The following is a 26,863-nucleotide window of genomic DNA, read 5'->3' on the forward strand; positions in this document are numbered from 1 at the left end:
GAACATGTTTATGGAAAACTTTTTATGATCAAAATAATATTGGATTACTGAATTCAGAATGTAAGAGAATTATCAATTGTTGAAAAAAGAAAAAAAAGTAAAATTTGAGATAAGAAAATTTAAATACCTAAAAACTAAAAATTATCCTTTTTTAATTATTGATAATCGAATTTTGGAAACTATTTTAGGTGTGAAATATGTTATGATGTCCTTAGTAATAGTGATATCATGATGAATATATATATATATATATATATATATATATATATAATTTGGAAGGTATTATTAAGTTGTTAATGTATTATGTAAGTATTAGATTAAGAATTTAATAAAATATTAGGTTATAGTGATATTCAAATAGATAAAGATAGTAGTAGTCTGCATTAATGAATTTTTTTTACCTCTACTCCATTATATATAAGAAAATATCTTATTATAAAGGATTATTAGATAGCATTTATTAATGAAAGAGTGACTTACAATGTTATTAACATATTAGTATCTAAGTCTAAATTTAATATTATTTTTTTATTGGTAAAACATGAATAATATTATAAACTTAACGTTTGATTATGTAATCATTTTACTTAATCCACCTTTATATTTTGTGATTCTGCTATATTTGTATTTGACACCGAAAGAAATAATTTTATAAAAAAATAGAATAATGAAAAACATCTAGAAGTTCGAACATACTTTTTATGTTAGGTATTTGTGCAATATAAAGATAAAATAAGTATATAGAAAATAAAATAATATACAATTTATATATTTTACAATACTTTAAAACTTACACTGATGACTTTAGTTCAGGAAAATTTGAGGGACTCCAAAAATTGCTCATTTCTTCTTACATTTGGAGAATAAGAAAACTGTTCAAAGGAGATATACAAGTGTCCACCATCAGCCATTTCTACATCACTTATTCTTTTGAGTCTTCTTATCTTAAACCATTTATTATATTATCAGGGGAAGCCAACTCAACAATTGTAGATAATAGCTGAGCAGAAAAAGAGTGGGAAGCTGAAGGATCAGCACTCTCATGGCAGAGCCAACAGTGACAGAACTCTGCCAAAAATAGCAGACATTCAGGGACCTCCAAGTGTTTTCGTGTCTCATCTTCAGTCTCCTTCAAGGAGATGGACTAAGTTGATTAGCTATCTCATTGATTCTTTATTTTATCAGTTGTATTATGGAATACTGTTTATAATCAACATATCAAGATTTTTCAGGATAAGTGCAAGAAATATCATTTTTTTTATTTGAAAAGATATTTTTGTGACAACCTGTTCACGTGTGTCAAAGATACTGGATAAAATTGAAAGTTGTAGATAGATCTGACACTGCAACATTTGTCATATTTGATCATTATGCACATTATCTAGTGAAAAAAACAAGTTTTGTCATAACATGATTGAAGAATATAATAACATTTTTTAAATTCTTTTTACAATTTTATTTATTATTAAACAAAACTTGGCTGAATTTTTATATGGTTGTGAATTTCCCTAGCATTTAGGAGAAAAAGGATTCCTACTAAAATCCTTTCACTGAAAAATAAGAAATTCCTCTTGAAAGTTCAGGTGAAAATTAATAGGATCCCAATTTAGGAAAACATTTTCCAGTGAAGAAAGTGATTTATCTGGTTAAAAATTTAGGACTTGTTTACCTTCTTATTGGTTGACTACTTCTATTTTTTTTAAAAAAATAATAATAATATTTTGAGACCACTTGTCGAAAAATATTATTTTATTATAATGTAATATTTTATTTTAAAAGACAGTTATTAAATAGTTGTTTTTTACTATTAAAATGTGAAAGAAATTATATTATTTGTAAAAACTTAAAAAAAAAGAGTAAAAGATTAATATTCCTTAAAGTATGATCTTCAAATTATATAATAATACTTAATATAAAAATTTTATATAAAAGAAAAATAATCCAAGCACAAAAGGGTATACAAAGTTCATATTATCTGCTTGCTCTTTTTATTTTTTACTTATGTACATAAAGAAAGTATAAATGTCTTGAACTCTTACTGTAACAGTTTACTAGAAAATGCATGTTTCTAAGTCCATAAATTTAAATAGAAATACATGTTCTAGAAGACACTCATTCATCTCACTACAACTATGCAACCACTAATAAAATGGTGACTTTTTATTTTGTCTTTCCTTAATGCATTTTTAATTTTAAATCATTGTGTTATATTCTATTTTTATTATTAAAGTTAGCATGAAATGATAATATACTGTAAGTTATCTATATTGTTACATAAAAATATTTCACAGACTACATTTTTACTTCACATTTTTAATAATAAATTCAATTCCATATAATATACAGCTAGATATTTATTTCATAATTTCAATTTTAAATTTAACATTATGTCATCTATTTTTAATATTATATTACAGAGTTTAAATATGAATTGAATTTAAGATTGTTATTGTCCAGTAATTTATATTATTCTAAAAACTATTTTTTTCTTTTTCAAAAACACGCAGAGATTAAAATTTAAAAATATATCAGTTTTTTAAGTTATATGTTAGACTACTAATTTTATAAAATATTGTTATATAATTTTATTTATTTTAAAATATAATATTTTACATGTATCAAAGTAAATATGTGACAGTACAAGACCTGGTACTGTCTTGTTTGTTGGTTCATATACATACTATAGCAAGTCTTTTCTTGATAACTCAAGCTCTGTTACTTAATTTATACATTTGTTCCAAATTCAAATAAAATCATGCAAATTCTTCGTACCAATTTGAACCTGCATTTTCATCTCTTGAAATTTTAAAAATTATCCATCCTTTCAAAAAATTAAATTCAGAATACAAAAAATATATTTTGAAAAAGAAAATCTGAAAATACATTTCAGAAAAATATTTCCAAAATTCAGAAATATATTTTAAAAAAGGGGTTTTAAAATTATTTTTTTATCCGCACTTCTGTATATCTATGATTATTTTAGTCATTTTACAGAAATATTTTTATTATTTTACTAATAAATTATTTATTAGGTGTAGGTTCAGATTGATATTGGTACAGGAATAATTTATTGAAAACAAGAACGGAACACTGTTGGCTGTTTCTTCCTGCACCTCCGTATATTCTTCTTCCACCTACATACATTTTTATATTTCCAAAAATACTTATCTATAATATTCCGAATTACGTTATTCGAAAGTTTTTTTTAAAATTCATAATTAACTTCCAGATTACATAATTCAAAGTCTATTTTTAGATGCATGATTAGTTTCCGAATTATGTAATCTGAAAGTCTTTTTTAACTTCCGGATTACATAATTTGGAAGTCTCTTTTAAATTCATGTATGGATTACCTAATCCAAAAACTATTTTATGGGAATGGCATAATAAGATTAAAAAGGTATTTCATGTTGTTTATGGGGGTGCCAGAAGAACCTATGGAGATGCAGGAAGAAACAGTCTTTGTTGTTTGAGTTTGTGCTTAAAAAAACCAGTCACAGTATAGCCCAAATTGAGGCCTGGTTATTTTTCTGCAAGTAGGACTTCTTGTTCTCACATCCTACAATGTTGACTTTTGTACACCCAATTTTTTTGACAAAAATATATACACTTCTGTAATAAATAAACTACAAAAACTAGTTTCGAAGAATCTTAAATTATGTTTCGACATAAAATTTTACGAATTTTAAATATATTAAAATTAAATTAATTTTAATACAAAATATTTAACTTGTTAAATGTTGTACGGATAAAAAATGCAATTTTATTAAATTTTAAATTTTTATTTGAATAGAAGTTACAACTTAATAACACTTGTACTACTGATATATACCGAAAATAGTTTCAATAAACCGTAACAAATATTAATTAAGAAATATTCTTAATTTATATGAAGAATAAATCATTCAAAAAATTGTCATTTGAACAATAAATTTTATTAATGTCAACTAATAAACCTTGATTAGCACCAGACAATAATCTAATTGCCATTTATAAAAAATCGTAATAATCATCAATCAAAAAATAATTTTATTAATGTTAATTAATTTTTTTGATTAACATTAGTGAAGAAATAATAATGATTTACATGTTGATTACATTGATTTAAAAACAGCTCTGATCGAAATAAATCCAAAATAATCTTAGATAATGTTAAAAACAAAATCTTATTTGACATTAGTCAAAAAAAATATGATTGATGTTGACGAAAGAAAACCTTAAGTAACATAAGTAAAAGAAAATTCTGAGATGATGATATCTCAATCTCAATGAATTCGATGATGTTCTAATCAAAGTTGATTTTATGATATCTGGAATCCTAATAGAAAAGATAATATGAACAAAAAATACAAATTTTAAAGAGAGATGATAAAAATTTCTAATTCTAACTCTTGTAGGAAAAATTTCTAATTCTAAGGAGTTGCGAATTGACGATTATTGAGGGAATGGGTTAAGAATTATCTTTAAGAAGGGTCTAATGGGGTGAGAAGAGGTGGTGGTAAAATAGGGAATGCGGGAATTAATATAAAAGGAGGCGAATAGAAAAAATGCAAGTGTGAATAACATTTTTGGGCCCAATTTCCCTTTGATATTTATTTGTTGTGGTATTAAAAAATGTTAAAACTGAAATAAGCCCAATTGGGATAGCTTCATACATTGGGAAAGGTTGATCTAGCTTGAGGGATGAAGAAAGGTGTATCTAAATTATGGCAATAATTGATTGTATATAAACTGTTTGGCAGACATGCATGTAAAATCGAATATCTACTTTATCGGTGGAAGAAAAAAACTAACCACAAATTATGATGAAAAGGAATAACTTTATGCCAAAGCCACACTTTTGCAATCATATATGCTTGAGGCTGCCTTACACTTGGGAAACAGAACAAGCAACCTGCTTTTAATGCTCAAATGTCTCTCTTCATCTTAATTAAATCATCATTTTTAACTTCACTTCACCCTTTCCTTTTAAAAGTAAATTATTTTGTTTTCTTTTTCTTTTGAAATACAGGTTGAATGATAAAAGCCACTGCCATAACAAAACTAACTAAAAGTAATAAAAGAGGCTGAATATTCATTTTTTGTAGCTTTTATTGTATCTGTTCTAATTCAATTTGTAATGTTTTATTTCTCAATTTGTAACTTAAATAATGAATAAGATGATGGAAGGTATTAAAGAAACCCAACTAGCAGTGATGTTTTTGTTTTAAGCACTTAACTAAGTGATCAGATTCAGAATATTGGCAGAGATTCATAAAGAAGCACATAATAGGACCCGCTTGTTGCCCATTCATATATCATGTAAGCCTTTTCAGGTGAACTACACACCAAAAGTAATAAAAACAAAAACAAAGGGAAATGCATAAGATGAAATAAAGTCTTCAAAGCCTTTTCACTTGCGTTGTGTTGTCTTTTTGCGTTACTATTTTGATGTTACTTCTCAAGCTTGGTTATGCATGCTTGCCATGCCCATATATGAACCTAGCACTTTCCTCTGTGTATACATGAGTTTCACTGTCCAGCCTGCAATAGTGTCAAATGGGTGTCAAGAACACTTCACAGGGAAACAATTGCCATTGCAAGAGGATGGAATACAACTATTGAACTAAATGTTCCACTTACGACTTGCGAACAGTTTTGCTCAAAGTTGAAGCGGATGTGAATGTTTTTCCATCAAGATATCTATTTTCCCCCTTAATCCTTTGTCTCATTCTGAGGTCTAGCTCTTCTGCATTCAGGTCTAATGGAGAATCCGAAGCCTGTTACATTCCAAAGACAAAAAAGATCTTAGCAATAGTATCCATGGCATGACACCTTGAGTTTATATGGTGTTGTATGCAAAACATGTCTCTGGGTACATTTCTTATGATGTTCTATCCAATAGTTGAATAACACAGTACTAAACAACAACTTGAAACTACTTAAGAGCAATATTTACCATGACCCATCCCCAAATATCAGCATAGGATGGGATGTGAGCTGAATAAGGCACAACATCTGCAAACAAAGGGAAATAAGTTTAATTTGATGCAATTGATGTCAAAAGAGCATTATATAATCATTTCTTAACACTTACACTTGAAAACTTTCCTCAAGGTGTTGTAGATACATGAGAACACTTCTGTGTGACTAAATATTCCAGCAGGTCCTGCCTGAACAAGTACAAGAATTTAAAACACAAAAGGTTAATTAATTATGTTTCATTTTTTATGGGTATCATCGATACATATATAGTGTGCCTTATGTATACCTGTGTCACAAATATGCCACCTTGCTTCAGTCTAGGCTTGACAATTAACTCGTAAAAGGATTTAGTGTAGAGTTTATAACAAGGACCTCCATCAATTGGGTCTGCCAAGTCGCCAATTATCACATCATAGCTTTCATTTCTCGTTTCTAGCTCAGCCCTGTAACATGATAGATAGTACCTTCGACTTAGTGGAAAATATAAATATGTATTAAAGAATGACACAACGATCACAGTTCACAATTAGATTATCAGACCTTGCATCATTGATGACGACCTCAAGTCTTTGATCACGGAATGCTTCCTTGTTCACAACTAAGTACGATTTGCAGAAATTCACCACCTCCTGCTCCACCAAGCACACAGATTTTAACTAGTCAATAATTAGTTACATGGTATATAAATATACAACGAAGAGCTAGATTTATACCAAAGAGATTTTACCTCATCTATGTCACACATTACAACTTTGTCTATGGTTCTATGCCTGAGCAATTCTCTTGCAGTAGAGCCTTCTCCTCCTCCCATAATAAAAACATTCTTTGGGCTAAACCATGGGATACAAAAGATAAAGAGATAAATAAATAAAAATTGTGTCTACATCTCTACATATATTAAATTGTTATAGAGCAAACGGGGTACTTAGGATTGTGAAGCAGAGCCGGATGAACAAGACACTCGTGGTAGATAAATTCATCTGTCTCTGCACTCTGAAGCTTTCCATCAATTACCAAAGCCTGCAAAAGGGCACAAGAAATTGGAACACATAAGAAGCTAGTTTAATTTAGGTTCTTGATGAATAAAGGTAACTTTATGCTGTGTGAGTGCGAACCTTTCCAAAGGGCTTTGTGTCCAACAAAGCAATGTCTTGGTACTGGCTAGCTCCTGTATGCAATATACTGCAATCGCACCATAATTACACTTACATGTAAGTAACACTTGAATGACACGCAAAACTATTGTTCGAACCTTTTTCTCTATAACAAACAAAGCGAGAAAGAAAAAACGCAGCCACGTTATTAAAAAGAAACTCTGATGTGTAAGTATAGTGGCGGAGTGTGAAAAAGTTAACTTATTTTCATTTGTGTTGTGTCTGCCTTTTTCATGGCCACTAGCAAAAAGAGTTTATGACTTTTAGGATCCCTTTTACTTTTTTCCTAGCATGAGAAGCTGGAATCATAAAAATGTCTGTGATATGCACATCCAAGAAAACTCTAGACATTAGTAGCAGACAACTTGTACTGTAGTTTTGTCTCACTCAAATCGAATCAGAATAAAAAAGCTCTTCCTTCTTTTACGTTCTTGTTTTGGGGCTTTATTCCTTCCATGAATCTCCTCAAATCATCATTAGCAAAAATAAATAACTAATAGTAAAATGAACATGAAAAGGCCAAAAGAGCAGTCAAAAAAACTATTTATGTGAGAAAATAGACTTCAAAATGAGAAGTATAAACAGGATGGGACAGTGTTTTGTTTTAATTGTTTCAAGAAGTATATGAAGAACTTCAATATGGACGATCCGCTGGAGCCAAAACTTCCGAATTGAACAGTTAAGCAAAATAGCAATTAATGCATTATAACAAGCTATTATGTCAGATGTGGTACTAATAGTTGCTTAAGGACAAAAATAACAGATATACCTATTGAGAGCAAAGCACCATCTTAAGTCCTCTTCGATCTCTTCTTCGTACCAACAACTCTTCCTGTAACCATTCAGAGAATGGCTTTGTCCATTGACATTGACTCCATTAATACTGCCATTGCTAATGCCATTTGGTAAAGCTATCTCCCCCATGTTAGCTTGCAACTCAGAACCTTAGAGAGGTATTGAAGGATGTGTTGGAAAGAGAGCTAAAGAGAAAAGATAGCTAGAGAAGTGTTGTAGATAGGATAGGAGAATGGGAGGGGAATATAAGGAGGTGAAGATGGTAGCGAAATCAAAAGGGACAATGATTCGGGTTGGGAATGTAAAAACCAAGAAATCTAGCAAAGTGGATGTGCTCAATACATGAAAAGCGCAATATCCTCATGGGGTTTCGTAAAGTAGAATACAAATAAGCTTCGGGGGGATTTCTGAAGTTGATTTGATATCATAGTCAGGCCAATATCTTTGTTACACTTACTCGTATACTGTAGCATGTGCATGCTAATAACAGTAATAACAGAAACTCTTTGTTCTTTATCATTCAGAATACTCTACCTCAATAATAAGACTGAAAGAAGTAACACAGTAAGAAACATTAATGACTTACATAATTAATGTGACACACATCGAATAATGGTACGCACAAAAAACACTTTTTTGTGAACTTTATGGGCAGCTAAGGAATTTCTCCGGAGTACATATACATGGCATGCACAATTATATTTAATGATGTTATTGCTACAAAGTTGTCACATTGGAGACTGTTGCGTATTGTCATATACTACTGCTACCGGTGTATTAGAAAAGGGTAAAGGTGATGATTGTTGGAGTGACAATTACCGAAAATTCTGGTAATTCTTTTTCCTTCTGAAATGTGTGCAAAATTCTTGGGTTTGTAGAGGAAGACAGAAAGAGAAGGCAGCGTGCAGTGGTGACAATCATATTTATTCTCTTTGCTGTTTCAAAAAGCTATGGAAGAGAACTGCGCGTGCCTTACCATAAGTACTAATCATCACTGTCACCATCAAAGCAGTCCCCCAGAGTAATAAATTTATTTTCAACCCCACCATTACAAACAAAATTTAGCCACCCCTTCATCACCAATTGGATTTCTCATCTAGCTAGAGAGATTCTCCGTTTGTCCTGGAGTAACATCTCTGTTTTGCACCGTAAAACATTTTTTTCCCTCTAATATATACATAATTTTAGAGATGGTGGATATGAAAAACTAAACACTTCTCTTACTTCAAAAAACTATACTCAAGTAATTCTCCCTCCTATGATCCACTTTGCGGGTCCATGAGGGTTTATTGGCTGTTTTTCTGTTGATGTAAGGTTGGCATCAGCATGATGTTTCCACACACAGACATTAATGAGGACAGGGTGGGGGCGTAAGATAAGATACTGTTGCTCATGCTGGCCAACCATGCATTCAAAGAAATCATCCTTGGTTGGGGGTTATGGAGGAGCTATGATGGACCAGTCTCCTCGTGTGTACAACTTATTATGCTTCCAAAACTTCAAAAAATATACATCAACTAACCCCAGTCTTATCTACTTCTCAAGATCACTGAAGAATCTAATCAACTAGCTTTTACAAACTAATAAATTGAAGCATGTGCTTAGCAAGATAAATAAAATATAGAAAGAACACAGAAAAATGAGAAGTCACAAACAGATGAGCACTATACTGTGTTCCGCATCAAAGTGTTTTCTGTGTGATATTGTGACTTGTAAAATGCATCACGTTGTAAGAAATTTAGAAAGGACAATTTTGTTCATAAGGCCGACAACTTTCTTATTCTTCTTTTTTCTTATGCATGAATCTGTTGAACCAAGCATGCATAGCTTTTTCATCAAATACTAATTACTTTGGGACATTAGATAAGCCTAATTGGTTTGATCCTAATCGAACTACAGCAGATAATAAAGTAATTGATTAGGACTGAATGCTTTTGCTAGACTAAAGTTGAAAACAACTGAAATTTGGAAAGTTTCTTTTTCAAGTTACGTGGTAAATCAAAGAATTCAGAATTAACGTCCATATCATACTAATATATTGTGTTTTCCGCAGTCTATATATTTCACAAGTGGTTTCTTGTCAAATTCATACACTGCATGAAACGATAATTTGAATACAGAGATCAAAACTTTTTAGTGGAAATTGAGATTAAGCAATTGTACTCATATTTAACAGAACATCACAAGCAAATATGCATCGTTTCTTGACAGACTTGAGTATGCTTGGGACGTTATATCCATGTGATAACTCTGTTATCTTATGACATTATTTGCCAAACAAAAAATTATTGACGCGCATAAATTTAAAGTTGTTCGTAAACTATACATTTCTTTGGACCACCAATGTCTCAAAAATGATGAGGGAATGCACTCCGATATAAAAATTTCAAATTTCAAACCATTTTATTTAAGAATTATATTAACAAGTACTTTAAGTATACTGGTTAAGAAATGATTTGATAGATGGTCTGGATAATAGGCTCAATGAGGTCCAACTCTCACTTGCATCAATTTGTGTCAAAAGAATTTATCTTTTTGTGTCAATTAAGAAATAATTCAAAATATATACCAAATTTATATATATTTCAAATATTATGTAAGGACCCGAACCATCTTTAGTTCTTATATATACTAAACTTATCGTTGTACCAAATCTAATGGGATTATAACTAACTTAAGTCAATTACTTACTACCTTTGCATCAATTTATTATTTTCACACAATCTCAAATGCATTATAACATATTGAGATGTAAAAAGAGACATACCACACGTTGGCTATTTTGTAGGTAAACCTAACTCGACTCATTTATTAGTATATTCATACCAACAATAATAACTTTAAATAACATTCAAATACAATCTAAATAATCTTAAAAGTCAACCCAATATATTCATCTTAAAATTTAAACTATAAATAAGCAAATACATCTAAAACTCAAGAACTCGTGAATTGAGAAATTTTGATTGAGAGAAGATAAGTAACGAGAAAGGAGACGAGAGGAGAACGAAAATCAGTTTGCTTCTTTAATTTTTCTTATCACAGATCGATGACTCAGCCGACTCACCCATGGGTTCAACTTGATGAGCACGATTCTTAGCCCGACCTTACTTAAATCCATAGACCAATTTTTTTAGCCCAATCTTACTCAAGTTCATAGTAGACCAGATTGACTAACTTTAACAATTATAATAACATCAACTAACTTTTAAAGAGTTTGAATCTTAACTTGTCAAAAGCATCAAAAGTCGTATTGATTTATTGAAAATTTAAACTCGTTTTACATATAAGTAAATACTGGTAAATTTCAATTTTCAGACTTTAATTCTTTTAAAAATAAAATCTACACCATATTAAATCTAGGCTTGAACATAGATGGGTCGGGTTCAAATCCAACCTGACTAATCAGTATAATCTGAATTTAATATTTGAAATTTTATATTAATTTGGTCAGGTTGTTTGGGCTGTGGGTTCATAATAAGTCAATTTAAAAAAAAAAAATTAATGTTGAGCAATACGATCATCTTTCAAATTTATCCATATGTAAATATTTTTGGATTCTAAGCTAAGGGGAGTTATCTACATACTTCTAATATATATTTACTTCAATAATTACTCATTTAATATAATATTTAAGACATATAAATTATAACTCAATGTTAAATTACTAACAGTTATAAATTAATATTATAAAATTCATTTATATACTATAATAATTATTTAATGTCTTCTTAACTATATGAATCCAATAAGACCCATGAATAAGTAATAACTTTCAAGAAGTACTTACTCAATTCTTTTTACTCTCTTATCTATTATCCTCACATTACAAGAAAAAAAAATGATTTTAACGGAGGTTATTTAGTGGAGGTTGATATAATCTTAGAAATTGATTTAATTAACGGAGGTTATTTAACCTCCGTTAAGTTCGAAAGGTTATTAAAAAAACTCAGCAAAATAACGAAGGTTTTTTTAACCTTCTTTTAATTTCAAAGGTCCATTTTAAAATCTAAGCAAAATAATAAAGATTTTTTCCAAAGGTTTATTCTAAAACATCATCACAATAACAGAGGTTTTTTAACATTCTTTAAATTCAAAAGGTTTATTCTAAAACCTTAGCAAACTAACGAAGGTTCTTCGTTAAATTTCAACAATTAATCTTGGATAATAAGTATTTCAATAGTATTTGCATATTTTTTTATGATTGATGGTAGTTTGTTTATATAATTCCTAGTTTTTTTTTTGTTAGGAGCTCATACTTCAAAAGAACTTGACTTATTTTGTTTTAGTTTTTTTATGTACGTATCTTTTATGTGCAATTTTAGTTTTAGTTATAATTGTTAATATTTAATTCTCATAATTTTTAAATATTTTAAATTAAGGCCTTTATTTTAAAATGCATCTAATAATTAATTCACTATGAAAGTGAGAAGTGATAAAGTTAATTCTCCTGGCAATATGTTCTTGCAATCTTTAATCAAGAACACACATGACTTTGAAGCCCACATATGATAGATAATGCAATTATTTAGGATATATAAAATAGTGATAAACACCGGTTATTGTTGAGCTAGACAACAGTGACTTATGACCCAAGTTGGGGGCAGTAAGGTGATGGAAGAAACAATATTGAAATAAGAAGATGATGCCTTATTTAGTGTTTCTTCTCTTAAGATGTAATAGACATAAGTGTGGTTGAATTGTGATTCTTTGTTAAGACTGTCGTCGACAGCCATTGAGCCTGTGCTGGAGAGCTGTGTGTCTACAGTGAAAGAGAGAAGTCAGGAGGATAGTTAGAGATGGTGGGAAATGAGGTTGAAAGTTATTTCAAACGAGAAGTCATTTAACATAAATTTTGAAACTCGGGATATTTACTGAGGTTCTTAAACCCATGATATTTTACCAGGGATGGCAATGCGGGGCGGGCCATGCGAGAAAGCTTGCAACTCGCTTCCAAAAAGCACGGGACGAGCTCACTAATCTAGCTCTTTGACCTGCTTAGGTCCGTCCCGCAGCCTGCTAACCTGCATAAATAAAGAATAATTATTTTATTTTTTTGTTGTAAAAACAAATCATAACTTGTCCACCCATTATTGCAGTGTGACATTTATTTTATTATATTTTAAAAGTTTAAATTTAATGTACTAAAAAAATAATATTTTATTTTAATCATTTAAAGAAGTTAGTTTTGTTTGATTAAAAATAAAAAATAAAAAACAAGAACCACTCTAAGGGTGATTCAACCCATGTACATAATTGCACAAAAACGAACAACCCCTCCTCCTAGAAGTTTGTCACTAACTTCCTACTAGAACAAATACAGTTTGACCATCTTAAATAAATCATTTATGTTTAATCCAATACATATAAACTAGGGGATCCAAACACCAGTCAAAAAAGGAAAAACAAGCATAAGAGACTTTAAAGGTTACCCAAGACCAAACCTTTAATTGAGCAATGAAATTAGTATGAAGAGTGACAGTGAATTTAGTTTTAAGTAAAATCTTATATTTAAAATTTGTTAATAAAAAAATAATAATATAAAGAAGAGATTTCAATAGGATAGTTAAAAAATTAGTTATCTACATTAAAGTATTTTGTAACAAAACTTTGATAAGATATTCTTATGCATTTACATACATATATAGGAAAAATATATGCAAAACAAAACTTTAATTATTTTTAATCAAGTCTTCTAACAATCCTCATACTTTAATTTATATGTTTATCTTAATTGAATGAATTAAAACAGGCATAAAAATTTTATTTTTCAGTAATAGGAATAAGTTTTCTTCTAATTAATGATTTTTTAAATATTTTTCTTATACGGGTTGGCCTACAGGCCCGCGGGTTACCTCTTATGCGGGGCGGGTTAGTAAAATGAGCATGCACTCCTTGCGCGGGGCGGACCAACTCGACTCGCATTTTGCAGGCAAAACACGGGCGAGCCTCTATGGGGCGAGTTAGCCCGCATTGACACCCCTATATTTTATGAAGGTTTTAAAACCCATGATATTTTACAGAGGTTCTTAAACCCATGATATTTAATCGGAGTTCTGAATGACTTTTCCTGAGATTTAAAAAAAACACCCAAGAAACACGTTCTCCAGGAATGATTTAGCGGGAAAAAGTACAACCCTTACTAAAAAATTTAATAGAAGTTTTAACACTAAATAATATAAAAATAAATCCCATTAAAACCATCATTTTTTTTCTTGTAATATCATTATCTTATATTCTCAGTTACTTAATTATCAAAAAGAGTCTATGCATACCCATTTTTCTTATGATTAGTCAATACACAAAGCTTAGTCCACACACAAATCTTCTATTCTCCACCACAAAGTTCTCCAAACCCATTTCTTATAAGAACAAGTTTCAATGGCAACACCATCAATTTAGACAAGAATATCTAAAATTCCAATAATCATTATAAAAAATGACATCATTTCATTTTAAAAAAATACGTACTAAAAAACTAAATCAAACATGCATAGACATGAAAAAAAAATCATTTGATAATAATAATTAAGATTTTAAGATTTTTTTTTTATTGTCCAAGTTCAGGTTTTATGCTTGATACTATTAAATAAATAATATTATTATCAAGTTGATGATATGGACTTAATTAAAAATTATTTAAAAAATTACACTAAATAAAATAACTTTTTTAATAAATATTTAATTAAAATATTTAAATTTATAAAAGACTTATAACTTAACTATTTTTTTTATTTTACATGTGAAAACACTAAGTAATAATGATGCAAGTAACTATCATGTCAACCAAGCTAGACAAAATGAAACAGTGAAGATTCAATTAAAAAATATAAAAATTAAACATTTAATAAAATAATTTTATAATAAAAAATAAATTAAAAATATAATAAACTTAAAACTTAATTTATTAATACAACTTACTGATTTCCAGCAAATGTGGATGCTGATCGTATGACTGAGGCCCCTATATGCTGGGTCACCAAATGATGTGGGAGCCCAATATCTCTGATCCACAAACGAGAGTATTTCTTCATGCACCCTAACAAATTTTGTCCTTGCTTCCCATCATTTCTGGAAGAGACTATTTTATTTTCTTTAAAAATGAATTCTGGATTACTCTTTCCAAAATACTTATTTTGAAACGTATTTTCCAAAATATATTGTGTGAATTCTGAATTAACTATTTTGAAATGGTTTTTTGTCTTCCAGAAACATCTCTTGCTTAGAGAACACCCTATTTTAGAATTATCCAAAAAATGTAAAGGTAATTTAAATATTTTGAAAAATGTAAGGGTGCATGAAGAAAAACATAGGGTATAGAAAGAAATACCCCACAAACGATAGTCTCCACAAGCTTGACTGCTTCTACCTGCACCTCCTTACATTCTTGTGTCATTCTCATAAATTTTTGTATCAAAAAATGTCCTTATATAAAAAAGTTAGTGTAGTTTATATTCTAGAATACGTAATCTAAAACTTTTTTCAGATTCGTAATTAGTTTTTGGATTATGTAATCCAAAAACGTTTTTCATATTCATGATTAGTTTTTGGGTTACATAATCCAAAAGTCTTTTCTGGATATGAGATTAGCTTCTGGATTATGTAATCCAGATCGTAAATTATTCTCAAATCCAAAAGAAACTTCTGTGTTATGTAAACTGGAATACCATTTAAAAAAAAGATATTATGGACTAGATAATCTGGAAGTTATTTTTGGATCCAATATTAGCTTTTGGATTACGTAATCCGAAATATATTATTTTTTAAATTGCTTTTGTATTCTATAAATTTGAAGAACATTTTAAGATTTGAAAATATCTTCCGAATTATGTAATCTATAATATAAAGAATGTGGGATTTTAAAGGTTGATTTATTTTAAAAAAAACAAAAATATATTTTCATATTTAGTATGTGGTGACATAAGAACGTATGAAAGTGGAGGAAGAAACAATTCTCAAGTTTCTTCTTCCTTATGTAATATAGAGTATAAAGAATGTGGAGTTTTAAAAGTTGATTTTTTTTTTTCAAAAACAAAAAGATATTTTCATATTTATTATTGGGGTGACATAAGAACGTATGGAAGTGGAGGAAGAAGCAATTCTCAAGTTTTTTCTTGTGTAATTTAGAATATAAAGAATGCGGGATTTTAAAGGTTGATTTACTTTTTTAAAAATAAAAAAATATTTTCATATTTAGTATGAATGACATAAGAACTATGAAAGTGGAGGAAGAAACTATCCTCAAATTTAGTTTTCCTTATGTAATCTAGAATATAAAGAATGTGAGATTTTAAAGGTTGATTTGTTTTTTTAAAAAACAAAAAGATATTTTCATATTTAGTATGGGATGACATAACAACTTATGAAAGTGGAGGAAGAAGCAATCCTCAAGTTTTTTCTTTCTTATGTAATCTATAATATAAAGGATGTGAGATTTTAAAGGTTGATTTTTTTTTAAACAAAAAAGATATTTTCATATTTAGTCAGAGATGACATAAGAACGTATGAAAGTGGAGGAAGAAACAATCCTCAAGTTTCTTCTTCTTTATATAATCTAGAATAAAAAGAACGTGAGATTTTAAATCTTGCTTTATTTTTTTCTTAAAACAAAAAGATATTTTCATATTTAGTACAAAGTTATGAAAATGAAAAAAAAAAGTAATCTTCAAATTTTTTATATATATTTTCATATTTAATATGGATGACATAAGAATGTATGAAAGTTACGGGAAAATCAATCCTAAATCTTCTTCTTCCTTGCCCAATTATACATTCATATACACTACACGTTCTTATATAAATAGGGAATTTGATGAAATGTAACCACTAAATTATATTACATATATGGATTTTTGTGTGTGAAAATTATGTAAATGATAATAAAACATAATAATAAATTTTCCTAGCCACGCCAATTGTGTGCTGTCTTTCTTCCAAAATCTTTAAATAAAAAATATTTCTTACTACACGTTGGAAGTCTAATGTAATTATTAGCAGTGAGTCAAAAAAGCAATTACATCGTGCTTAACACGGATTCTTTACTAGTTTTATATTAAACGCCTGCAATCTTTGAAAAGAACAATTTAATTAAATTCTTTCTGAACTTGGTTGTTTTCACATGTCTGCTTTCCTATGTAATAGTCACTTTTAATTTAGAGAAATAACCTTTTTGCACAACTACATCCATCTTACAATTTTTAAAAAATAAAATATTATATTATAATAAAGTAATAAGTTATTTAAATATAAAATAAAAATAGATCATATATATAAGTATTAAAGTATCCGTGAGTAAAGCTGAAATAACATTTTAAGGTGAGATCTTCTATTATTCCTTTTAGAATTTTGGAGAAAATGTAGAATTTGGTGGATATTTGGTGGTTAGAGTTATTTTTCTCCTTAGTGTTGTGAGATGAGAATTGATTCATTTTCATATTCTTCACAAGTTAATTCATCTTATGCAACTTAAGCGTAAAAAAATAATTTTGCGCGAATAATGCATTTGCACAAGTCTTGAATAATGCATGTAATATCCCTCTTTCACAGCTGCCTTCTCCTTGTCTCGTTTGATATTTGTTCAAATTGATGAAAATGCGTATTTCACGGGTCTTGAAGATTATAAAAATCACCTTCATGAAAGAATAGTATATCCAAATTTGACAAACTTCTTACTTATATGGACGTGTGCAAAAAGCTAGATCTTGCCTGGAAATCTCTAAGATCTTAGGAAGATGATACAATTGAATCTACCCCGACTGATATTTTCTTAAAAGAAATCAATTTGATCTTTAAGTTTGGGACTGAAAAGATGAAAAAAAATGATAAACCATTAAGTGAAGACTATGAATTAGTTCAAACCTCTAGGAGACTAAGACATCCTCTTAAAATTGGAATGGTAGCCAATAAAATGACCTCCAAAACAGGTCAACCCAATAAAAAATAATGATAGTGATGTGCAAAAATATCATAGAATTTTATTACTATTGCTAAATACAAAAGAGTGGCCATCTAATTAGATTTTTGAGATTCAATCGTCCCTCTTTGTTTTCTTTGATAGTTAATGCATTAGATATTCTTTTTGTTTATCTTCTAACCTTTATTTATTTATTTTTTAAACTTCTGAACATTGATACTAATTTTAAAATTATTTATCAATAATAAAAACTAATTATATACAAATAATTTTTTAGTATCTAAAATAATATCCAATTTAATTAATCTAACAACTATTTTTTCCTTTTTAAAATTAACTTTTATTGAATGATTTATTGTAGTGTGGGTAGTGCGGGTTGTAGGCAATGATGATTTTCTAACAATTCAAAAGAATAATATTTTAATATAAAATTTTGATATTATTAAAATAAGTTGTAAAGTAAATATAATTTTGTTAGGAGTGTTAACATATTATTTTTCTTCTTATTTTTATTTATTTGGTACAAGGAATGATGGATCTAATATAATATCGTAACACGGTATTATATATAATAATACTATTGTGTATTATTAAATTTACGTGTTCAACTTTTATAAAATTGAATATATAGGCTATATTTATTATTAAATTTACGTGTTCAACTTTTATAAAATTGAATATATAGGCTATATTTTTATATTTCAATGATAGTTGTATTCGAATAATTTATTGCAACTTTTTTTCGGCGCAACTATATAATAGTATATTCTTGTGTTGAAATAAACAAAATACACTCTCTTAAAAATAGCATTTTCTCAGCTTAATTTTTCTCCAAGATTTAATGTGCGTCGCTTTTCTTTTTCTCCTTTGTGTTAATAATAATTATGTGTTTAAAAACAAAGTACTTAAGCGACCAGTTGCTCATCAATGCTTGTTGAATTTTATTGAAAATAGTCTTTCCTTCTCATATTTTTTCATGTTAGTATTATTATAGGTATTATTATGAAACTTGATATCCCTTCTCATACTTTTTAATCAAAAGCATTTTGTTTATGAACTTTAAACAGCAAAAATAAATAAATAATGCAATCATTCCTTGATTAAAACAAGGTTTTGAGTATAATTGTTGTTTTTTTTATCAGAAAAAGAATTAAATAAATCATAAGTATAATTATTGTGGTTGGTGTGCCAGGGATTTCTTTACATTGAATGTGATCAAATAACTCCTTTTCAATACTTTAATCAAATTAAAAAGACTTTTTTTTTTATTGAAAGATGCAGATTGAAAAAGAGACAAATATCATACAATTTCAAAATTCTCCATTTCAATTTTTTTATTTTATTTCTCTTCTTTCATTATTAAAGAGTGCAGACTGTCGATCACACGAACACTCTTTTTTATTTGGCTTCTGATATCCACCCATATATAATCCCTCTAAGTTGTAAGCAGCAGATCCATATTTTGATTCAATTTTATGAACGATGAAGCTGCTAGTGTTCTTATTTCTCATAACTCTGTTCATCTCTTACACCACTTCAGCATCAACATTTAAACACCCCTTAGACCCTTTAACTCCATCTGAGTTGAAGCTGGTTAGAAGCACAGTCCAAAAAACATATAAAGCTTCATCTCCCACACTAACCTTTCAATACATTGGGTTGGACGAGCCAGAGAAAGCATTAGTCCTATCATGGCAATCTTCAAACGCCAAAACCAAAGCCCCACCTCGTCGTGCTTTAGTCATTGCCCGTTTCAAAAACCAAACCCTTGAGATCACTGTTAACTTGTCCAAACGCTCCATTGTCTCCACCAAAGTGTACACTGGCCATGGCTTCCCCATGACGACGTTTGATGAGCAAGACTTTGTTGTGGAGCTTCTTTTCAAGTATACACCCTTCATCGAGTCAGTGCACAAAAGGGGCCTTAATATATCCCATGTTGTGTGCTCAGTATCCTCGGTTGGTTGGTATGGGGAGATAAAGAGCAAACGCACATTGAAGCTTCAGTGCTTTTACTCACAAGGGTCTTCTAACTTGTTTGCAAGACCGTTGGAGGGTATTACAGTGGTTGCTGATCTTGATCAGAGAAAGATAGTTGAATATTTTGACAGGGCTAATATTCCTGTGCCCAAGGCTGAGGGCACTGAGTTCGTAGCTTCAAAGCAAAAGCCACCATTTGGACCAACGTTGACAGGAGCAGCTTTTGTGCAACCAAACGGACCAGGATTCAAGATCGATGGCCACTCTATCAGGTTAGTTCATATACTCACTTCTTTACCACTCTCACTTGGTTTCAGGGTTTCTTATTTGCATGGTTTTTTACATGATATTGATCTGTTTTCTGCTGTTTGTAATGCAATGCTTGCCACCAATGACACATGAAGTTCTCTGAAATAGAAATGCTATATTACTGTAGTGTAGTATAAGTGGTTTAGATCATTCTTTTTGTATTTGTATAATAAGAACCATCAAGTCTAAGTAATGTGTCTAATAAATTATTTTGGTTGGTCTTAAAATTTGTTTTTTTTTTAACTTTTGTGGTTGTTTTTATATATAAGAAGAGGGTTGGACATCCTTAAATACTCATATTTATTATTATATGTCCATAAAGAAACAAAACTGTAGTGTAATATGTAATATATATGAATCATTTTAAAATGAAAAAATATCATTTCACATTTACTTTTTTTCCTACTTTCACTTACAATTCTTTTTAATAATACAATATTATATTTAATAAATAAAAATAATTATAAACAAAATTTTAAAATAAAATAATAATAATTTTAATTGTTAAATAGAAATGTAAGAAAATAAATACTAAATCGCTATATCCTCTGTTACTCATAAACGGAAATAGAAATGTAAGAAAATAAATACAATTTTCTAAATCATCTATTACTCATAACTTAAATTATAATGTAAATAAAATTATATAATAAAATATTAGCACAAACAAATTTAGTTTTTCTAAACAATAATCAAATAAATTGTATCATAAGAGAAAAATATAAAATTTTTATTTATAAAAATACATTTAATTTATTTCATAGTTCTAAATAAAAAAAAAACATAAATCTATAAAATCAAATTTAAACTATTCTTCAATTTTTCATTTTTTCTTATCAACAAATTAATTTTAAACAAATGAATAATTAAAATATTCATATTCATTGCCTATATCTATTAAAAATATCAATTTAATATCCACAGCAAATTTCATTCACTAATATCCACGCCACATTTCTTTGATCATCCTATTGTTGTGGCTAATGGTACATTTGTAGTAACTATGCTTATATATTTTTTGTTTGATATAATTGCAAAATATTTATAAAATGAAAATTAATTGGAGATTATCCAGTACAGAAAAAATGTGAGTAAAGCTTGAAGTATATATGAATGTAGCTTTTTGTTTGAAATGTACTATCAGTTGGGCAAACTGGGAGTTCCATGTGGGATATGATATTCGAGCTGGGCCAATGATTTCCCTGGCATCCATTTATGATCTTCAACAGCAAAGGTATCGCCGAGTGTTATACAGAGGATACATATCAGAGTTCTTTGTGCCATATATGGACCCAACTGCAAATTGGTACTTCAAGACCTTTCTTGACAGTGGTGAATTCGGCTTTGGCCAATCCATGGTGTCACTTGACCCTTTGGCTGATTGCCCAGCCAATGCTGCGTTTTTGGATGCATATTTTGCAGGAGAAGATGGTCTACCAGTCAAAATAGATAATGCAATTTGTATTTTTGAGAAGTATGCTGGGGACATCATGTGGCGCCACACAGAAACAGAACTCATTGATAAGGAGGTACTACACCATTATACCATTATGTGTATTAAGTTTTTAAACTCATGTTGTTCTTAAATGTGTTATGTATTGATAAATTGGATCTTGGCAGATAAGGGAGGTTAGGCCTGATGTGAGCCTAGTGGTGAGAACTGTCTCAACTGTGGGCAACTATGATTATATCATAGATTGGGAGTTTAAGCCAAGTGGTTCCATAAAAATGGGGGTACGTATATGATCCATATTATAATTTGATTTCTATTCATTTTCAGTGTAAATTTTTCATTTGATCAAACTCTTCATACAATTAATGCATACATACATGCACAGTATTTGTACTGCATGTATAAACTCTTTAAGCAATTAGTAGATACACTGATGCTAAAAAATTCTGTGTGCGTGTGTGTGACAGGTTGGTCTGACAGGAATTTTGGGTATCAAAGGAACATCATACACCCATGTGGATCAGATTAAGGAGGATGTCTTTGGCACATTGCTGGCAGACAACACCATTGGTGTGCACCATGATCATTATCTCACATACCACCTTGACCTTGACATTGATGGGGAAGCCAACTCATTTATGAAGACCAATTTGGAGAGCGTGAGAGTAACGGATGACAATTCACCAAGGAAAAGTTACTGGACTGTGGTGCGTGAAACTGCTAAGACAGAGGGTGATGCTCGAATCAAACTTGGTTTGAAGGCATCTGAACTAGCAATTGTAAATCCCAATAAGAAAACAAAGGCTGGAAACAAGATGGGGTACCGTTTGTTCCCAGGCACAGTGGCTCACCCACTTTTGCTGAGTGATGACTATCCACAAATTAGAGGTGCCTTCATCAATTATAATGTGTTTGTGACACCATATAACAAGTCTGAGAAATGGGCAGGGGGGCTATATGCTGATCAGAGCAGAGGAGAAGACACTTTAGCTGTTTGGAGTCTGAGGTATTTAGAATTTATGAATAATTGAATTGAATATGTATAATTTAGAGGGTGGTTGTTATTAAATTTAGAATGTTATTGTAATGCAGGAATAGGAGCATTGAAAATAAGGACATAGTTCTGTGGCATACTGTGGGGATTCATCATGTGCCTTGTCAGGAAGATTATCCTATTATGCCTACACTCAGTGGTGGATTTGAGATAAGGCCAACCAATTTCTTTGAGATAAATCCGGTGCTTAAAGCCAAAACACCAAAACCTGTGCGTTTGCCCAAGTGCAATTCTCAACCTTAGTGTATTATTCTATTTTGTGGCCCTGAAGGGCTCCCAAAGAAGGGTTCAGTTCTGCCATTAGGAGTTAAGTATTGCAGATTGCAGCAAATGGTTCTATTTTTAAAGTTTATTTTATTTGAGTTTTCAGGATTCATATGATGTGCTTTTGCAATAAGATAAAGAAAAAAGTTTTGCTGACACTGCATACAATAAATAACACCACCTATGACCCTTTATAATAATATTATAATATTTTAAATTAAAAAAAATAAAATATATATATATATTAATTTATTTATTTGTTAAGAATGTGTTTTCACTGTATACTCTCAAAGTATCAGGGTCCTAATAATAAATGGAGTCTTTGCAGTACTTCAGATTTATTCTAAATATTCCTCCCTTTTGGCTTGGGTTAACAAGCACTTGCCATCCACAGGAGGGAAGTGGACAAAAATAAATAATAATGTTATAAGTAATGAAAAAAACATAAATAAACTGTGAAAGAAAATGTCACTTGTTTTATTATTCATATCTTATTTTGTTCATCAGGATGTATGACTGCATTGAAACAGGATTTAAATTTCTTTAAGTACATTTTTTTATATTTATATTTAAGAAATAGAAAAAGTGTTTTTTTTTTTACTGGAAAAAATAAACAATTTTAGGTTAATCACTAAAAAGTTAGTAAATATTTTGTACGAATAAAATCATAAAAATATATTAATTATAGTTTCAAGACTGTAGAAATGATAAGTGGATCTGATTATGTTTGGTATCTCAAATTCTTTCACTAATTATGTTTATAATTTTTTTTTTCATAAAAATATTTTGCACCCACATCTTTTTTGTTTTTAATTTTGTGATTCTTTATGGAGTTTAAAAGCTTATCTATCTGCACATTATTTTATTTGACGTCTTTTAAGTCGGAAGATGTAACCTATTTATCATGTATGGGACTGAGTTAGAGAAAGTAAATATTTTTTTCTCTATATATCTAAAGTATGATATATGTATGTGTAGACGGATAAAGTTTTTTTACATTGTCATAATGTTATTCAACTTTTTTTTTTATAAAATATTTAGGGTTTATTAATTTGAAAATGTTGATTAATCAATTAATTCTGTATATACGATTACGGATGATAAAAAAATTACCCTTGTGAATATATGTAGGCAAAATCCTTATGGATATGTTTATAATACTTTTTATGGAACAAGTTGAGTACTTGAATGATTCATTTTTCTAAAAAGATTGACACAAATATTATTGTATCCAATCTTAATACCTATCATTTTAGTGATTTATTTACCTGAAATATTTTTTACATTTCTATGCTTCCACAGGTATTTCCTATTGATTAACCTTAATCTTAGTGTATGATCTTGGTGTTCTCGGTATCCTTCTCGGAGTCTCAATCACAAAAGTACTCCTACATCTAAGTTACATTATCCCGTTTAATAATAAATGGGCAATAAATGTTGTTCTTATCTATGGTACTATATTTAGGTGACTTAATAGTAGTTAATGATTAACTTCGATTAATAGGTTGGTTTTGCGTAAGTAGAATGTTATTAGTTATTTAGTAATATGTTTCATGATTACTTAAAAAACAAGGTTTGTCCTATTATATATATCTGAAGTGTTTTTAATCACGTAAGTGAATGAAACCTTGAACACACTCTGGTGGCCGAGCATATGACACAATATTCGAGTGACCAAATGGTCCAATTCATATCTTACACTAAATAAAATATCGTGATGTGAGTGTTGTGATGAATAATAAATAAGATTGTTAAAATAATGAAAATTTAACTCTACAGTATATCAAGATACATTTTTTTTATCAAAGATAATTTTTTTATCAATAATAATTTTTATATATAAAAAAATAGAATATTTCAGCTATTCTCATTAAAAAAATTCATTAAATAACAATTAAATTTAAAGACAAAAAGGTAGTCACTGCATTAAATACTATTTTAAAGAGTACAAAATTATTTGTATTTAAAGTAATTTCTATTATTAATAAAAATTTATAAAGTAATATTTAAATTAGTATCTAATAATTAGCTATCAAAATTTTAGCTACTAATATTTTATATTATAAATTAGTCTAAATATTAGTAGTTAAAATTTTTGTAGCTAATTTAGATAATAGCAATTTAAAAATTATTTTATAAATTTTTATTAATAATTTTTTTTATCAACAATAAAAAATAAATAAATGGGAACCACTTCAGGAGTGGTCCAACCCTTATACATAAAAATACATTTTCATTCTCCTAATTAGGAATGCCTACCAAATTGACCCAGATATTTTTGTTGGTTATTAATTCTGATTTTATTACCCTTAAACTATTTTACCATTATATTGCATTAATGGTCAGTTTACAGGTATGTTAGTATTCATTCTTATTTTATAGCTTCCAGTAATTGTAATTTTATTATATATATGATTGAGTAAATCAAAATGAATAAGATCAATTTTGCAGCAATTTTGTGCAATTATTTTCAATCAGTTGCTACAACCTTTTGCCTTCTCTTATTTCCTTCAATTAGTTCCTACAACTGATATCAAGAGCTAGTTTGTTATCATGAATTCTATCCAATTATCGGTCCCTATCCTTGATGAAAAAATTATAATCGGTGGTGTGTGCAGATGAGAGTTTTGTTTGATTATCATGAGTTATGGGATGTCGTTGAGAGTGGAGTGTCTGCATTAGCTGCTAATGCAACTGAGGCGCAACGAGTAGCGCATCGTGATCAGAAAAAGAAGGACAATAAGGCTTTGTATCTCATCCATCATCAAGAGATGAATGATGAGACGTTTGAGCAGATTGAAGGAGCAACAACTTCCAGTGAGGCTTTAACAATTTTGTCAACTAATTAGAAAGGTGATCACAAGATCAAGAGGTGCGTCTTCAAACCCTAAGACGCCAATATGAATTGTTGCAGATAGAAACCACATAGACTATTGATGTCTATATAAATAAAGAATAAAGTTCTTGCCTTGATAAATCAGATGAACATGTTGTTGCCGCAATTGAAGAGGCCAATGACATTTCAAAAATGACAGTAAGGTTATTGTCTGGTTCTCTACGAGCGCATGAGCAGCGGATGAATGACAATGAATGACAATAAGATTGAAAAACCAATTGAACAGGCTTTACAAGCACAAGCCTCAATTGGTAGCTCCTATCATAAACATGGTAGCTATTTTAGCAAAGGTCGTCGTGGTGGCCAGAATCATGGAGACACTTGGTGCGGGGAACGTGGTCGCGGAGGACGAGTAGGCATTTATAATAAATTAAATGTTGAGTGTTATAATTGCCATAAACATGGCCATTATGCAAATGAGTGCAGAACAAAAGGTGATCATCATGCTGTCAATTGTGCTCAAGAAGACAGTAATCACGAACAAGATGAAGAGGATCAAGCCGTACTAATGACAACCACATCAAATGAAACTCCAAACAATCAAACTTGGTATTTAGATACAGGTTGCACAAATCACATGTGTGGTAAGGAGTTGTTTGCAGATTTGGATGACTCATTTCGCACAAAAGTGAAATTCGGTGATGGCATGTTTGTTCCGGTGACTGGAAAAGGGAGAATTCTTATCACATTTAAGAATGGTGATCACAGGTACATCTATGATGTTTTCTATATACCTGATATGAAAAGTAATTTGTTGAGGATGAGTCAGTTGACCGAAAAGGGTTATGTGATGCACATAGTTGAAAATAAATTATCAATTTTTGATAAAAAAAGGTAGTTTGATTCTTAAATCCCTTTTTATCAAAAAACCGCATGTTTCCAGTAGATATTCATATGGGTGATTTCAAGTGCTTGAATGCAATAGTGAATAATGAATCATGGTTATGGCATTTACGCTTTGGGCACTTAAATTTTGTGTTTGTGGCCCAATGAACATATCATCAGTTGGAGGTAATAAGTATTTTTTAACCTTTATTGATGGTTTGTCAAGGAAAACCCGAATTTATGTATTGAAAAGGCA

At 29.6% G+C, this 26,863-nt stretch overlaps 2 protein-coding genes across 2 annotated transcripts; one reads left to right on the top strand and one right to left on the bottom strand.

The window, feature by feature from the left end:
* Window positions 1-5,256: 5,256 nt before the first annotated feature.
* LOC137828600 (thermospermine synthase ACL5) lies at window positions 5,257-8,865 on the bottom strand. The gene is made up of 10 exons (XM_068635242.2): window positions 7,888-8,865; window positions 7,080-7,146; window positions 6,890-6,984; window positions 6,692-6,794; window positions 6,505-6,593; window positions 6,251-6,407; window positions 6,077-6,152; window positions 5,939-5,997; window positions 5,623-5,759; window positions 5,257-5,523 (listed from the first exon to the last, which is right to left on the bottom strand). Exons 1-10 carry the CDS (start codon window positions 8,040-8,042, stop codon window positions 5,451-5,453), a joined length of 1,011 nt encoding a protein of 336 aa, XP_068491343.1. The 5' UTR covers window positions 8,043-8,865; the 3' UTR covers window positions 5,257-5,450.
* Window positions 8,866-19,216: 10,351 nt separating this feature from the next.
* LOC137828995 (amine oxidase [copper-containing] alpha 2, peroxisomal) lies at window positions 19,217-23,055 on the top strand. The gene is made up of 5 exons (XM_068635793.2): window positions 19,217-20,078; window positions 21,260-21,644; window positions 21,736-21,849; window positions 22,036-22,574; window positions 22,661-23,055. Exons 1-5 carry the CDS (start codon window positions 19,309-19,311, stop codon window positions 22,863-22,865), a joined length of 2,013 nt encoding a protein of 670 aa, XP_068491894.1. The 5' UTR covers window positions 19,217-19,308; the 3' UTR covers window positions 22,866-23,055.
* The last annotated feature ends 3,808 nt before the right edge of the window (window positions 23,056-26,863 follow it).

Source organism: Phaseolus vulgaris, chromosome 7 (genome assembly GCF_051622355.1).
Source record: "Phaseolus vulgaris cultivar YP4 chromosome 7, ASM5162235v1, whole genome shotgun sequence".
NCBI lineage: Eukaryota > Viridiplantae > Streptophyta > Magnoliopsida > Fabales > Fabaceae > Phaseolus > Phaseolus vulgaris.